The sequence below is a fragment of the Berghia stephanieae genome, chromosome 4, assembly GCF_034508935.2.
Source record: "Berghia stephanieae isolate SIO BIC M18660-M18661 chromosome 4, UCSD_Bste_1.3, whole genome shotgun sequence".
Classification (NCBI taxonomy): Eukaryota; Metazoa; Mollusca; class Gastropoda; order Nudibranchia; family Aeolidiidae; genus Berghia; species Berghia stephanieae.
The window spans coordinates 56,184,730-56,202,658 of NC_088363.1; the positions used below are offsets into that span (position 1 = coordinate 56,184,730).

Below are 17,929 nucleotides of genomic sequence, written 5' to 3' on the forward strand. Positions count from 1 at the left end.
ACCCTTTTGGCTTCAATTTTAATCTTACCTGCTATGCAGCTCAAGTTTTCATCACTTATATCTTACTAGCCCGAATCAGTAAAGCCAAGTTGCATAAGTGACATTGAAAAGACTAAGATATCTGAGGTTAAAAATCAAAACTGTCTTGAGAAATTCAAAATGAAAATAAATGAGATGCAAAAGAAAATAAAATACTGCGTATTTCCAATTATTCAAGTATTGTTTGTAGAAACTCTTAATATATTTACTTTTTGAATTTCAAATTTTAGAAATTATCTGTTAATTTTAAGATCAATGCAAAATAAGATAGATCAAATTTTGATTGCCATTGTCAATATGTAAGTAATCAAATGGATAGGTTTTAATTGTGATGTATTCAAATAAGACAAAATGTCAAATTTGAGATTATTTATCTCTTTATTTCCTTGAATTTTTTTATTTCAGGGAAGGCAGAGCGTCACTGGTCACAACTTTTGGTGTTTTCAAGTACATTGCATGTTACAGTTTGACGCAATTTATTTCTGTTCTCATTTTATACTGGGTGAGACATTGCAAGATATAATTGTAGTAGCACTGAAGTTAAATCTTTTTTTTTACCACTTGTGACTCCCAAGTTGTCATCTCTTATTCAAAATGGACTGAAATTAATTATTCATTTTATTTTAAATTTCTGCACTCAACTCATAGAATGTATTATTTTTATCCCTAGTTTTTATATGTTATGATAGTTCCATTGGTATTATACTCTCCTCCCAAGCAAACGGATGTGTCATTCGCCATTTTTTTATTACTTTGAATTCTCTGTCCACGCATCCATTTATCATGCAGCTGGGTCATTTAGATCTGCTGGGAACATTCTGCAATAGAACAGTACCTTATCCAAAGGGTAGAAAACAATCACTACTGTCTGTTTACACCAGAGAATCTGGAATAAACTCCAGCTTCATGAGCCTAATCGCTCTGTGGGATTATTTTACTTTCAATCAAATGGCTTTTTAAAAATTTTGGTAGATCTTATATCATTTGTGATGTTATCGTCAATGCAAGACTTACGTCAGTTGGAAACCACTTGACATCTATTTTAGTCTCATTTTCAAAGATAAAATCTGCTGTGCTATTACTATTATTTAGTCACATGCTTTCATAGACTTTGAAATTTTATCTTTGATCTCATACATGATAAAAGATTTTTTTTTAAAAACTTGTATAGAGTAGTTTTTACGTTTACCTCACTAAGGGGTTTAATAGTTGAATTGAATCTTTTAATTTAATTTAGACACAGTTTTGTTCTCAGAGCAAAATAAATATATAAGGAATCCTATCTATAATTTCTTGTCTTAAAGCAGTTTTTTTTTTGGATACAGTGTTGTTTCCAAGCCAGAATCACATATGATCTAATGATATATTTTTATGTCATTGAACTGTTTCTAGAATGGATCCAATCTCACTGATGGAGAGTTTTTGTATTGTGACTTTTGGATCATCACATCTTTCAGTATTACATGTAAGTTGATTTGATTTTATCCGTGCAGTGTCACTTGACAAAAAAAATATTTCAGTCACTTTTGCATATTCAAGTAAAATATGGATTTTTTTGAAACTTTTAGAAGAAGCACTGCCATATTTTTTTTTTTTACTGAAATGTTAATTTTATTTTAATTGACCCTCGGGTAAGGGACTGGTGTTGATTCTTGGATGAGTTAATTTTTTTTCTTTTCTGACTCTTCTTTCAATTTGAAAATAACTTGCAATAAAATAGCTCCCTATACAAAGGGTAGCAAGCAATTGTTACTGTCAATTGTCCGATACCGAAACTGTGAACTCCTAATCATTGGGTCTTGGGTTCTAAAGGACTTTTTGTCTTTCAACTCAGTGATTGGGCATCTGGTCAGATCTGGTTGATGTACTTTGTGATCATAAACTTCCTATCAAGGGTAGCATGCAATTTTGATTGTCAGTTTAAACTCCAGAGTAGCTCCAGATTAATTGAACTTAAAGTTGTATAGCTCTGAAAATTGTTACGATAAACGTTTATGGAAGTCTAAATGAAATAGCTTTTACTTAAGGAATAAATTGAAAAAAAGCACAATACTTCTTTGATTTTTCAAGTTTTTCAAGTTTGGATGATACCTATGGAATTGGAAATGGAAATTAACTGTTATGATGTAAAATGTGATGATATTTTGATAGATATATAATAGTATTAATTTACTATAGTAAATACTGTCCACTTCATGTGACACTGAGTTATAGACCAATTTTCAATGAACATTTTTTTTTTCATTATCATTGATAAGACTATTTAATTTGGTGTGAATTGTACAAAGTGTAGAATAATTAAAACTGTCATCAATCAGTGTTACATTAGACAGCATGAATGATAAAAGAGTTGGATCAGGCAAAATTCATGTCACATTATAACATAAAACTTTTATCCTCAGTTCAATGTGAATTATAAAAAAAATCAACAGAACAAGCTTATTTTGTCTCAAAACTTATGTTATGCAAGGCGTAATTAATCGGTATTTGAATAAGATTTGTCTATTACTAATACATCTGGCGATATTTTTAAATTTCAATTTCCGTTTTGGCTAGAGAAAAATAAAAATGAACCAAAACAAAATAAAATTAGATTTAAAAAAATAAATTTTTAAAAATGTTTTTAAAACCCCCAATAAATAAATGAAAACAGGAACAAAACAAAAACAAAAAACAAACATAAAAAACCCAACTACGTTTGGAATAATTTTTAATGTTTATTTGATTTTAAAATTTTTTAGATAGACTGGAAGAAGAGGTCAATGGCAGGTTTTGTCTCATAGTCATTTAACTTTATGATTGATTAATGTACGATTTATTAATATATTTTCATATTCATGAATCAGTTGGTTGGACAAGACCCTACGACACTCTAGTGAAGGATCGTCCTTTAGTCAGTTTGCTCAGCCCATCTCCCCTCCTTAGTATTATAACCCAGATTGCTCTCTGTACTGCTGCTCAAACCTTTGTTTACTGGGATGTACAACAACAACCTTGGTAGGGGTAAAGGTGATAAATAGCAGACCTGCCTACTGTTATGAAAAATTCGTAGAATTAAGAAATTTCGGCTTCAATTTCAGAAATTCATGAGCATCTTTAAGTCATTAAAACTTAGTTTAGTATCAGACTACATCATTCAAAGGATTTTGAAGTGTTATTTACTCCGTTTGAGGATAAAGTGTTTGTCTATAAAGTTGAACTATGGCGACTACTATATTTATCTCTAAACTACGGATTTCAAAATTTCAAGTCGGCAGGTCTGTAAATAGTATCAATGGTGATGATGATGATGATGATGAATATTATTATATTTATGATGATTTATATATAATATTGCACAAACTTCGCACAGCTGAATCGTGACTTTTGATTCGCACACTTTTGGCGATTTAAATTTTCGGAAATTTTTTCAAAACATGAAATACGTTAATTACGCAATCACAGTATTTAATTGCCTCAACTGATGTTCCTTCTTGCTCTTGAGACAGTAAAAAAAGTGGCAGCTTATATTTTGCTCCTTTCAAAGTTACTTTCCTGAAATCACGAGATCGGCAAGTATCAACTTTCCTTCTTCCCTGGGATGATGCATGCAGATACACGGAGGAAGGGTTTTTTAACTTCCTCCATGCCATCTGCTTAATAATTAGTATTTAAATATCTTATTTATAAAGTACACAATGTGGTAGGAAGGCACCATTGGCCTAGCTATTGTAGTTTCGACAGAAAGCAGGTGTGCGGAATGATGAACATGATTGCTCGTGTTGCACATCGAACCGCACATCTTTGACGAGATGAATTATATGTTTTGCAATTCTTCATTTTCATTAATTCACACAACATATGTCAGCACAATCTAGATCTCTGGATTAATATATATATATATATATATATATATATATATATATATATATATATATATATATATATATATATATATATATATATATATATATATATATATATATATATAAGAATATTATATATAAATTGAGTTGTTATATAGCGCAATATCTACTAAACGTGCTCAAAGCGCTTTACAAGGGATCCCAGTCCAACAGCAACAGTTAACATTTAGGACAAGGCATGACGCCTGTAAGGTGATATTATAATTTTTTCGGACAGAGACAACACTGTCAATGGCCAGGTACTCATTATACACCTGATTACAGTGAGAGAATGTGAGGAAAGAGCCTTTTCCAAGGACTCAACTATGCGCCGAGCGAGGCTCGAACACAGGACCTTCCGATCCGAAAGCGAGTGTCATACCACAAAACCACATAGCCGCACATAGGAATATTAGAAGAATATTATATACATATATATATATACACACACACACACACACACATATATATGTATATACACACACACACACACACACATATATATGTATATACACACACACACATATATATATATATATATATATATATATATATATATGATGAACACAAGGGTATTTTGGGGGAAGAAAAAACTGTAATATGACTAGTTATAAATAACTCTAGTAGAAAGTATTCACATTCAGAATAAAGACTAATTAATGGGCTTCAAAACAGTTTGTGCAGATTTGTCCCTTCCCTATGGAACTCCCGCCTACTGTCATTCTAATTCAGTCATGTCTGCAGATCGGGATTTGGCCCAATATGTCGCGAGTTGTGCAAACATTGTACAATTACTCTATATATATATATACACATATATATATGATGATGATGATGATGATTTTTGAAGCACCCTTTTGGTGAGGATTTGTATCTTGATTTCTGAAAAAAAAAAGTATTTTTGAATATATATAAATCTTTCAGAGAAATGATTTTAATTGTATTTTTGTTTGTGTGTATATTTATTATATTGTTTTTGCTTCACGTTCACATTGTAGGTACATTTAGCTTTTGCCACAAGAGCTTTACTAAATTTGTGTTAGTGACACACAAAACTCCTAGAACTTTTTAAAAATCCCCTGTGACTGGAATGCAGAATTTTTAGTTGTAAATGTGGAATGAGCAGTAGGTTTGCGGAATGATTCTGCAAAACGCGAAATAGTAGGAAGTTTTCTGTTTACATTGATAAGATTTTTCTTTTTTGATTTTTATCCATTTGTAACAAACTGCCTTTATCTGGGTTTTTTTTTTTTACAGGTTTCTTCCATTTGTTCCGAATGAGGATGAAGACAAGATGTGTCATGAGAACATGGCCATATTCCTCATGTCATCTTATATTCTTATCACATACGCCATCACATTTTCAAAAGGGGCTCCTTTCCGCAAAACCTTTGCATCGAACTGTGAGTATTGGTAAAATATAAGCACTATTTGAATATAAGTTGTTTTTTTTTTTTTTTCGTATTTACTGTCGCATTTCTGTTATCTGGAACTCCACACAATATGGATGTCGCTATTATCCAGACAGGTTTCTTGGGGACAGTTTTTTTCTTCTTCTTCTTTATTTGTACACTTTAGGGACTGGTTCCACTATCCAGATGTCTCTGTCATGAGAACTTAATGCTGGGAATGGGGGTGTTCAAATTGGAGACATGTGACTAAGTGCTTACACAAATGAGTCATTGTATCGCTCATTTCATGAAACAAAGGTTTATTTGTTTTGCTATTTTCTTTTCTTTTGAACCTTTGTTATTTTTGTTTTAAATTTGATTTTGAATGATATAAGTAGATAATTAATGCCAACACAAATGATTTAGCTCGTTAACTTTATTCAATTTTGTAATTGTATGATCTTGGAAGTGTAACTGTGAAAATGAAAGGATATGGAATCAGATTTACAGTGATCATTCCATACTTATGTTGACAAGAAGGGAAAAATTGGGTTAGTTGGGAGAGGCAGAGCGAGGAAAATGATAAAAAAATAAAGCAAGACTGGAAAAATAAATCACAAATTTCATGCCACAGATTAAATATCAACTTGTAGTTTTTGAGAGTATATAGATTTTTTTCTCTCGCAATATTCCTCCATACTATATTATGTTTTGAAAATTACAGAGCTGGAGTTTATCTTAGTTTCTGTAACTTTAAGCTGACAGTAACAATTGCCCGCAATCCTCTGGATAATATGCTAGACTCATAGGGTACTTTTTGCCAGATCTACAGATCTGTCTATCATCGAGCATGGGGAATGGTATAAAATCTTGGCTGGACTCCGGTTCAATATTAATTGCATTTCTCTACACAACTGGGTTTTCAGGACCCCCTGTTAAAATCATTGTGTTCTTTTCCAGGGTGGATGCTGGCTAACTTTATTCTTGCTTTTGGTGGTCATATCTGGATCACTCTTTATCCAACAAACGGATTGGCTGAACTTATGGAGGTGGGTTTTTATATTTCACATATATCCACGGGTAATCAAAGATCAAACAAAGATCTACAAAATACTTGATCAGTTTGACTAAAATCGTCTCCTTTTAGCTTAACTTTTTCAGCACTGAGGCTATATTCGCATTTCCATCACAAAATGGCTGACACCTGATTGAGGCAGCATGAGAATGACAAGCTAAGACAAAGCGACATTCGAATTCCACACAAAATCTAAATTAAAATACCCCCTAGGGCCAATTGAATGTCTGATGAAATAAATGATACAATTGGTTCAATTTATAATACTGTTGTAGAAAGTAGGATTGGATTACATTATTATTTTGCCTTTCAAGACCGGCTGCACTTTGTGGCCATTGGTCAGTAGAACAGATTCTGCTCTGGCCACACAGTATGATCAATGGCGCTGAAAGAGTTACTCGGCATTTAAAAATAGTTTTCAACAAAAAATGCCTTTCTGTTGGTTTTTTTGTTGATAAAACTGGAATTGTGCTACGTTTGTCTCCTCCTTGTAATAATCCAAATTTTATAATAGCCAATTAATTGTGTATAACAGAATCTTAATTATCTAAAATACAACTTCAACTACTATCCAGCCCCTTTGTCTAATATCCCACTATTTCACTGAGAGCACTACAGAGCAAAATAATTTTATATTGAATTGTCTATCAATGGTTACCATAAGAATCAAATTTGCTTCTTAGATATACGTCTCCATATTTACAATAAAGCCACATTAAGTTCAAATCTACCTGCACATATTTGCAGGTCTGATAACCGAACACAATTATGGGCTTGTTTTAACAGTTTGGTAATCGAGTATATTTTTGCATTTGTTTGAGAGTATTTCCATTACAACAATGAGCCTATAGCAAGTTGGGCTATCAGACCTGTAAAAAAAGCAAACATGAATTCAAATCATTATTTAGCATATCTTGTGACTAGTAACCGCTCCTTTTTTAATAATAATAATAAAAATAATTTAAAACTCTTTAAAACTATGATAATATTTATACCATCATCACAAAATTTTGCACACTGTGAATCTAACAACTTGTTTTTACGAATCTCAAATTTCAAGAAAAATGAATGAAAGGTTCAAGAGTTATAGCTGTTTAAAGAATATCACTAAAAAATTGTCATATCAAGTGTTCGAGAAATTCGCGTCATGAATTACTTTGAACGTCCTGTCGATTCACTGGGCAAGATCTTGCCGCAAGGGTGGGGTACGGCTATGTGGTCATGTGGTTTGACACTCGCTTTCGGATTGGAAGGTCATGGGTTTGAGCCTCGCTCTGCGCATAGTTGAGTCCTTGTTAATGGCTCTTTACTCACATTCTCTCACTGTACTCAGGTGTAAAATGAGTACCTGGCCGTTAACAGCGTTGTCTCTGTCCGAAAAAATTATATTGCCTAACAGGCATCATGTCCCGTCCTACATGTTAAGTGTTGCTGTTGGCCAGGGACCCCTTGTAAAGCGCTTTGAGCTGTTTAGTGGATATTGCGCTATATAAAAGCTCAATTAAAAAATTAGGGTACAGCTCACTCCGTTTACTTCCTGTTTCATTGGACGCATTTGCACTGTGTTGAACACACAATCAAAACAAGAAAAACTAACAGCCGTGGTTTAATCTGAGGAACAAAATCATTACAAAAGTACGAAAAAAAAGGTGGTGGCCACCCCCATTCAGCGAGGGTAGAGGAAAATATCGACTTTGTGGAAGATGCTATTCTGTCTCAAGAAGACAATCCTGGATCCCATCTCTCTACTCGTGAAGTTGCTGGTGTCCTAGGCATAAGTGACTTTTCCGTACAGCAGATTATAAAAAAAGATCTTAATCTCCGCCCTTTCAAGCAAATCAAAACCAGCAGAAAGTCTGAAAACGTCAAGAGAAAACGCAAAATACAAGCAAGAGCTTTACTAGACAAATTCACCCACAACAACGTTAAGCATATCATGTTTACTGACGAAAAAGACTTCACTATTGAACTTGCAAGAAACAGTCATAATGACGTTGTGTACAGTACACGGCACCGAATAAACGAACATTTAGCTGAAAATCCAAAAGTCATTAAATCTCCATCCTCGACGACTATCTGACCCCTGACTGACCTCATTGTGCTACCTGTGCAAGCACTTCTCACTGACCATTTTTTTCAACGATATGCCAATTTTATTGGTGTCTTTAATCAAGCACACTTTAAGATTATGTTATGTTAATGAATTGTTTTAGGTTGGAACAAAACGAGAAAAAATCAAATTTTATTATGACATCAAACTCATAACAATCTTTTGCGCTGTTGATCGTTAAACTGTAGATAAATTTTGACATAAAATTGTAAGAAGGCCATAAAAAGTTAGATTTTGTTAAGTGAAGTATTTAAATAATGTCACCGTAGACCAAAAATGTTTTTGGCTTAAAAGAAAGACAAGAGAATGCAAATTATAGTGCTATAAATTTCTTGCTCATTTAAGTCACCAAAGCCAAGTTACATGCTTGTAAAGTTGAATAATATCCATTTTTCACGAACCTACCAATGCAAGTAGGCTAGAATAGTGGAGTGTAGTGTTATCTCATATCAATAGTAAATGATCATTGAATCCAAAATAATTTGTTAAGAGAATTGTTTTTTAATACTCTTTCTTAACACAGTGCAAAGTATAGTGGCATGGCTGACTTAATAATGCTTTCTACCAGCAATGTCGTCCGATATTGCAGTCTCGGCTGTATTGAAAATTCAATGTTTATTTGATTATAAATAAACAATGTTATTGATGAATGGATTCTATAGTCTATCGCATAATCCACCGAGTATAATGAAGATTACTGTTAAATATAATATTTTGTTTCCTTTTTAAAATCATCCCCCGTGTTAGTGTCGGTCATTATGATGCAATGCTTGTCTTTGAAGGCGTTTTACATTTGACATTCTTTCCACCCGAAAGATTCGAGTTTCTTTTCGATATACATAGGCAAATAGTAGTCACTTAGAACCACTAAGTCCATGAGTGGGAGTTTATCCTTGTTTCTGTAGTATTACGATAGAAATCAGTAGTTACCCTCTGGATAGACACTAGTCTATCGGTGGTGCGGGGTTTGAGGGTTTGGGCCAGAAATAATCTCCACATCACCGGTAATGCATATAGTATAGAATAATGTCAACAGGACAACGAGTGGAAATATCACTGTGGAATTCGACTATTATTAACTTGGAAAAAGACAGATTACAATTATAAGTACCAATATTTATCGCGGATGCAGTAAAGATGGTTTTTAAAAAATTATTTTGTTCAAAGAGCAGGATATGATAGCTGGTATTGTTTGATCAGATATTACTTGGGACATATACCACAGTCATAAATAAAAATTAAAAAGCAATTGTTGGTGTCCTTTAGGTGATAGAGAACCAGTGATAAATATTGGCTTTATGATATTTATGGTTTTAATAGACTGCTACGGATTACACATAACAATATAAAGACATAATTCAAATTATTAACTTTGTCAGTAACAGTAACATAACATTCTTTCACTTTCAAGGATTTTAGCTGATTTCACTTCATATGACCATAACTCAATAATCGTCGCTTAAATGGCAATTCTGTTTTTACTATGATAACATAGAACATGTTAACTATCACATAACGTAAAAAAAATCAAATCTGTACGGTGACATTTTAATACAATTAATATTTTATCCAATGTACTTTTGGTAAAAATCTAAATTTTAGGTGCCTTTTTATTTCATACCGTAATAATTTATTTCTGGATTAAATATTTTCATTTAAAAGCAGTTTAAAAGAAGAAAGATGGATCTTTAAGTAAACAGAAGAAAAACTGACTCATAATTTGAACATTTAGTCACAGAATAATTTTAAAATGCATGTTTTATGCATAATTTTCTACTCAGTGATCTCCCCTTACTCAATCGCCTGCAGCGGTAATTAATTACTCAGTGACAGCTTTATCTCTTGTAATCAGCAAGTGGTACTGTCGGTCAGGCTAGATCACAGAAACCGGGGCTTTTTGCTAAATGTTCAGTTTCAGCACGATTTTCGGTGCCGTGAGTAGTAGAAAAACTGACATTTCACTGGATAGACTTTACCACGAGGGTTATTGGTTCTCAAAAAAATTATGGTTTCGGGAGGGGTTAGTTGGAACGACAAAAGCCGTCTCCATTTCATCGATACCAAAACAACAAAAGTGAATGCACAAAATTATACAGTACTGCTTGAGGAAAAACTGTTACCAGATTGCTTAACACTGTATCCTGATAATTCGTTTATTTTCCAACAAGACAGGGCTACATCCCACACAAGTAGATCGACACAAACATTCGTAGTGGAAAACATTAAATTCATATCAAATGATGAATGGCCTCCCATGAGCCATGATTTAAATCCTATGGATTACAGCATTTGGGACATAATGTCAAACATTGTGTACAAGGGCAGACAAAAAGTATTCGATGAAGAGCAATTGAAAGCAGCAATCCAGGATTCTTGGGACAGAATAACTATTGATATTCGTCGTTCAATTGCCTCGTGGAAAAAACGCCACGTACTATAGTGTCACAAAACAGCGGTTCGACCGATCACGTATGAGCTTTTTGAAATCCTGACGCAACTTTGATGTTATGTTTTTTGGGTACGTTTTTATAAAGTCTTGTAAAAAAATAAATACATGTTCAATGTTTTAGAATATTCACATGGCTATTATTAAATAATAAATAATTTTTGTGTCAAAAGGACAAGTGTCTACTATTATTACTTTTAAAATGACATCTCCAAAGTGGGGCCTTTTATTTTCTCGCACCCTATATTTACTGAAAAGATAGGTTTTTTAGCTTTTTTTTTGAAAATATCTATAGAGTTAAAAAATCTCAGAGATTGAGGATTATTCCATATTGTGGGTCCAAATTTCATAAGAGACCTATCACCAAAGCAGTGATGCCAAAACTCCGGTTTCACCGGAAAAAACTCCGGTCTGGAGCAAAAAATTCCGGGCTCCGGGCAACTTCCGTCAAATTCTGGTGAGGTCAATCTGCTCCAAGGATACCCCTTTCCAACCACCACATCATCATTATTGCCACTAGTATTACAACCATCATCACTACCATTACTATCACAACCATCACCACCACCACTACATCGTCATTACCACTACTACTACGACCACCACCACCGCATGATCATTACCACTACTACTACAACCACCACCACCATCACATCATCACTACCACTACTACTACAATCACCTCCACCACATCATCATTACCATTACTACTACAACCACCACCACCACATCATCACTACTGCAACCACCACCACCACATCATCACTACCACTACTACTACAACCACCACCACCACCACATCATTACCACTACTATTACAACCACCACCACCACCACCACATCATCACTACCACTACTACTGCAACCACCACCACCACATCATCATCACTACAACTACCACTTCTACTGCAACCACCACTCCCACATCATCATCACTACCACAATTACTACAACCACCACTACCACTACTACAACCACCACCACCACCACATCATCATTACCACTACTACTACAACCACCACTACCACATCATCATCACTACCATTTATACTACACCACCATCACCAGCACATCATCATCACTACTACCACTACTACAAGCACCACCACATCATCATCACTACCACTACTACTACTACAACAACCACTATCACATCTTCATCATCACTACCACTATTACTACAACCACTAACACCACATCATCCTCACTACCATCAGTACTACAATCTCTACCATTAGGTTTAGGCGCTTTACTTCATTTAAAATAAGGAAACTTTGGGATTGCATTTGGCAATGTGTTTATGTATCATATTATAATTCTAATCAGTTATCTATTTAGAACTATACAATATGTAAACACAATGCCAAATACCATCCCAATTCCTTTTTCGTGTGTGCGGAAACTCCTCTTTCGGCATTGAAATTCCTACGAGTGGTGTCTGAAACTCCTGTGAGCCAAATTTAAAGTTGGCGTCTCTGCCAAAGTATTTTTTAAGGAGATACGTACAATTTTAAGGCATGGAATCTAATATTTCTCAGAGATACATAAACAGTTGGAGTAAGTTTTGAATGTAGAGGGGGACCGAAGACTCAAATGTACCAAAGCAGACTTCATTTTTTTTTATTATTAAAAAAAAATCTAATTTAATTAATAATTTAAGATAAGATTTAAATCAAATGAAATTTCATATTTTGTTAAGTATTTTTAATTTATATTTTCTTCAGTTTGCGTTGTTCCCATCCATGACATACAGAGCTGTTTATGTGGGATATGGTTTGGCCTTCTTTTTGGTTTCTGTCTTACTGGAGGTAGGAATACTTACAACTCAGTGCAGTTTTTTTTTTAGCTCATGAGAAATAGTTTTGGAAAATTTGTAAACTGCAAAGAGCTTCATTTGTTGAACTGCATGTACAAAGAAAAAAAAAAGAAATGTATTTTATATGTTGTTATTGACTGAGTGTCACTTAGATTGATCTTTTATGTTTTGATTATTTATTGATTTATTAATCAGTTAATTAATTTTATCAATTAATGAGAGTAAAATTATCCAGAATGCACAACAATTTTGTGTAGCTGTAAAGATCTTTATCTTTTCCCTTCTTTAAGGGACCATGTGCCTTTATCGTAGTGAGACTTTGAAGTGAATCTTGAACTAATTACACAGTTGTATAATTCTTTGGAATCTACTTCCATTCTATGTTTGAATTATGCCCTTTGATAAAAATCTAAAAATATTGCTGTCATCACTTCTTTTAATCCTTGCAAAATTGCTAATCTTAATTTGACTCGAAGTACAGTAGAAACCTTAAAAACAGAAACATGTATTAACTCACTCAATCCTAGAGATTTTTGCTACTTTTCAAAATGGGAAAAAATGTAATTAAAATCAGCATGTACATCGATAGTTTTATTCATGTAAAAACCAAAAACATTAGCTTTGATACTACGTCTATAATTTGTTTCAGAAATTTGTAATAAATAGGCATGGGGTGAAAGTAACCCAGGTAAACTACAGATGTAGCCTGTGTTAGGGTTGAGTGAGTTAATAACTTAGTTTCTTTCATGACATATTTAACTTTATCTAAAAACAATATATTTGGACAGAAATTTGTTATAGATAATGAGTTCATTCGCGGGAAGGTTCGAAATGTTCTGTGTAAATGTGTCCCAGTGTCGGGTGCCAAGTATGAGACTATAGAGAATGAGATGGACAAGGATCCCAATTGGCCTCCAGTCTTAGATGATAAGGTGGGTATTTGCCGTTTGCATCTTTTTAAAAATCATTTTATTCATTTAATTTGTTTCTCATCAACTTCTGCATAGCACAAATGATGATCAAATTCCATGTCAATGTCTGTTTTGATCACACACAGAGGTGATGATACACAGCTATAAGGTCATTGGCATTCAAATGAGTCAGCGATGCACCTGGATCAATTTATCCGTTTCCTTGTTAATAACTCTCTACTTACCAACTATTTTCTGGATTTTTCCAGAAATATCATACCTACCCAACACAAAAAGTGATTTCTATACACTCAAACTCATAAGCAATAAGTACATACTATACATAATTTGTCCAGCAAAACAAGCTTGCAAAACAGCATTAAGTTCTTATGGCTATGACAAATATTTTTCTTCATATTATATAATGTACAAAATAAATCTGAAAAAGAAAAATGAATCGTAACAATTTTCCTGTTGTTGATAAGTAGTCCTTCAGAGCCATTAGACCTGGAGTTTATCCTGATCTCGATAGTGTGAAATGGACAATTGCATAGAGTTGTTCTGATTATGGAAACCTGACTGTATATTCTTTTTTTTCAAATTCTCACAGGTTGACTTAGCTGAAATATTCCAGCGTTTAGATAATGTTCCACATCAACCCTCTGACTTGTATGCTCCAAAATCACCAAGTGCAGATCCTTTAGAGAAACTTTTGGATTATGATGCTGGGGACAATGAAATGACGCCTCATGATGGCAATGGTACATCACAAGATCAATCACCACCATGCTATAATGGCTCCAGTTCTTTGCATACCAATGCCATATTTGAGGTAACTGGATGCTCTTGTTTGACTTAGTGAAAGACATTTTTAATTGACCACGATTTATAGAAAAAAAAATCAACATTTACCTAATTTCTTATTTTCTTCTCTAGTTACTATTTTTAAAAAATAATCATGAATAAAAAAGACCAATAAAAGAAACCTATTTTTCTATAATGGTATCAAGTTTACAATAATGATTTGTGTGTCAGATTATCAAGCTTTAAGTTTTACTAAAAATTAGATTCTTGAAAAAGAAGTATCATTTACGGTTTTAGAACACGTCTTTTATTCAAAGATTACAAAATCGGAATTCTGGGTGGGGTTCCCGACCTCCCATAGTGGGCAGGGAGATACTTGCTATGTCTTCTATCCCCTGTATGTGTTTTCCAATTGCTTCTGTCTTTGTCTTGCTGTCTTTGTCTTGGAATGAGATTACTTGGTTTTATCCTGACCCTGGCCGGAGTCCTTGGCTGGGAGGGAAGCAGTCAAATGTATAGTTAGTTTTTGGACTGGGTGAGGATCCTGACCTCCCATAGTGGGCAGGGAGGTACATGCTGTGTCTTCTATCCCCCCATACCGTTTTCCAATTGTTTCTTGTCATTGTCTTGGAATGAGATTACTTAGTTTTGTCCTGACCCTGGTCGGAGTCCCTTGGTTGGGAGGGAAACAGTCGACTGTATAGTTATAGTTTTGGGAGATGATATTTTTTTCCTTGTAAATCATCTCTCTGTTCTGCATTGTATTATGTTTAGTTTACATATTATATTATATGATTTGTATACATTTGAGTGTATTCCTCTTAGTTGGGACCTGTGCTTGTGTCTGGATGAGACTTTAAGGTGATCTCAAACTAAGTACTTTAACGGTGTGCTCTCGGAATCTACATCTGTTCCCTATTTGAACCAATTCCCCTTTGTCTCACCTTTTCTTTTGTGCTTTAATTGTAATCTAGAACTTTTTACTATCCCATTTTCTTCCTTTTTACTGGCGCTGATATGGCCTTAATGTGTTGCAAGCGCCGTAAAACCCTTAAAAACATAAAAAACTTTAGTTTTTGGAGATGATATATTTTTACTTGTAAGTCATCTCTCTGTTATGCACTGTATTATGTTTTGTTTGCATTTTATTTATGATGTGTAAACATTTGAGTGGGGACCTGTGCTTGCGTCTGGGTGAGACTTTTAGGTGATCTCAAACTAAGTACATTGATAGTGTGTTCTTGGAATCTACATCTGTTCCCTATTTGAACCATTTCTTCTATGTCTTACTTTTCCTCAAGCCCTTTTAATTGTACATCTAGAATGTTTTTACTATCAAATTTTCTTCCTTTTTACTGGCGCCGATATGACCTAAATGTGTTGTAAGCGCCATAAAACCCTTATAAACAAACAAACAAACAATATTGGAATTAATTTACGGGTAGAATGAAATTTTGGAATTCAAAATTTGTATCCAATGCACACTCGCAAGCTCGTGCAGCGATTGGGACACACGTCCAGATTCCCATAAAACAAAAGTGTAAGAATTGTATTTTATCATATCAGATTAGAAATTTCACTCACTTTTTAGAATGTCTGTTTGTGTTTACTAAGAGCCAGTTCAAGTTCCAGTTTATTTATAGACTTTCACCATGACCTTCAGAAATGAAATATCAAAACATTAATACAGGTACCTTAATTAAGCAAAATCAGTTTGCACTTTAACTGAAATTCACTGTAAGATAATATTCAGCCAAGAATGTCTGTATAGCAATTGGAATCACCCACCTTCTTATGGACCATGATGGGGGTTGTGAGTTACAAAAAGTATATAATAATATTATATATGGATGAGGGGAATTGGCGTGAATCATGTAGATTCATCGACAGTTTCTTTGGAGCACGAATTATTTATTATTCTCACCTCATTTGCTTTTTTCTCCTACACCACTGTCACTGCATTCCTCCCTGACACAACTTAACAGCATACCTCCCTGAAGAATCCATCTATAAACCAGAAGATGGAGAAAACAGAATTGTAGGAGGAAAAATCCAAATGGGGTGAGAATTGTATAATATATAATGGTATTCTATGCGGCGATGTGGTCTAGTAGTATGACACTCGCTTGCGGACCGGAAGGTCCTGGGTTCGAGCCTTGCTCTGCGCATAGTTGAGTCCTTGGAAAAGGCTCTTTACTCACATTCTTTCACCATATTTCTTTCTTTTTTTCACATTTCTTTCTTTTTTCTAAAATAATACTCTACTTTTAATATTTGATATATTATGTGCAATGCAATCATCATACATATTATGTGTTGCCAACAACTCGAATATTTACTCTCTACAGTTATATAGGCTCATTCTAGTCTTTTATAGTCAAAAGAAAGAAACTGTTATCAGGTGCGATTTACTATGTATTACTGGTGGCTTGTTGCGGGAGCATAGAGGTTGTCATTTTTTTAATTAACCAACTATACTCACCCCCAATTCTGCTAACAGGGTATAGAGGGTTTTTTTTTTTGTTTGTTTTTTTTTTTTTTTACATTTAAAAAGTTTGAATCCAGGGATAGGGATTTTATAGATATGTTTTTAGACAGTTAAAAATTTCATCCTCAGGAAAAAGACGATAGTACATCACCACCCATGTCTTCTATGCCATCCAATGATCATCCAACATTCATGACCAACAAAGGCATCTATTCAAGAGTGTAACAAATAATACTTGGGAAGTGAGGGAATACCATTTTCACAGTTTATATATATATATATATATATATATATATATATATATATATATATATATATATATATATATATATATATATATATATAAAATTAAGTCATTGCAGATTTACCAAATAGTCTTTATCAACTTGCTGTCTCGTTCACAACACATAGTGCTTAAAAAAAAGTATGGGTAATATTCGATGTTAAAAACGATAACATAATTTTATAAGCAGTGGTCCACAGGGAGTAGATTCTATGAACACCACATAAGTGATGTCAACAGGGGAGGTATTCAAGTTTTTGTCAACAGCATAGCGTATTTGGTATGAAGGTGTGGCTATTTCAGTTTTATTTTTCATTTGAGAAAGCACCAAAAGATTTCTTGAGATATTGGGTGTTATACATTCCAGACCTGCCAACTGTCTCTGTTTCTCCAGGATTGTCCTGGAGCTATGATTTCTGACAAAGGTTTTCATATGGCTAATCTTACTCATTCGTCTTCACCTCCTCCATTTACTTATATTTATTGAAATAAAATTAAAATGTGTATTTCTATAATTGACCTGCTTAAAGCTTTCCTACAGGATATTAATCGTTAACTAGAATTATTCCATCATCATCGAGCCAAGTTTTGGAATGGAGGTTCCAATGTCCATGAAATTTCAATTTGAAAAGGTTGGTAGGTCTGCATTCCTTATTAACTCTCTTGAGTGACATGAATGGAC

The 17,929-nt window shown here is 33.8% G+C and overlaps 1 protein-coding gene across 10 annotated transcripts in view; it reads left to right on the plus strand.

The window, feature by feature from the left end:
• LOC144970869 (polyamine-transporting ATPase 13A3-like) overlaps nt 1-17,227 on the plus strand; it is an 80,608-nt gene extending 63,381 nt beyond the window's left edge. For 9 of the 10 annotated variants that reach the window (XM_078910982.1, XM_078910976.1, XM_078910979.1 and 6 more), the window contains 9 exons: nt 445-541; nt 1,432-1,504; nt 2,886-3,036; nt 5,181-5,326; nt 6,275-6,363; nt 12,670-12,753; nt 13,550-13,693; nt 14,283-14,504; nt 17,094-17,227. In XM_078910982.1, coding sequence (XP_078767108.1) covers nt 445-541; nt 1,432-1,504; nt 2,886-3,036; nt 5,181-5,326; nt 6,275-6,363; nt 12,670-12,753; nt 13,550-13,693; nt 14,283-14,504; nt 17,094-17,189 — 1,102 coding nt within the window. In that variant the 3' untranslated portion in view covers nt 17,190-17,227. Of the gene's footprint in view, nt 1-444; nt 542-1,431; nt 1,505-2,885; nt 3,037-5,180; nt 5,327-6,274; nt 6,364-12,669; nt 12,754-13,549; nt 13,694-14,282; nt 14,505-16,461; nt 16,538-17,093 lie in introns of all 10 variants that reach the window. The other variant, XM_078910986.1, reaches the window with a different exon arrangement.
• The last annotated feature ends 702 nt before the right edge of the window (nt 17,228-17,929 follow it).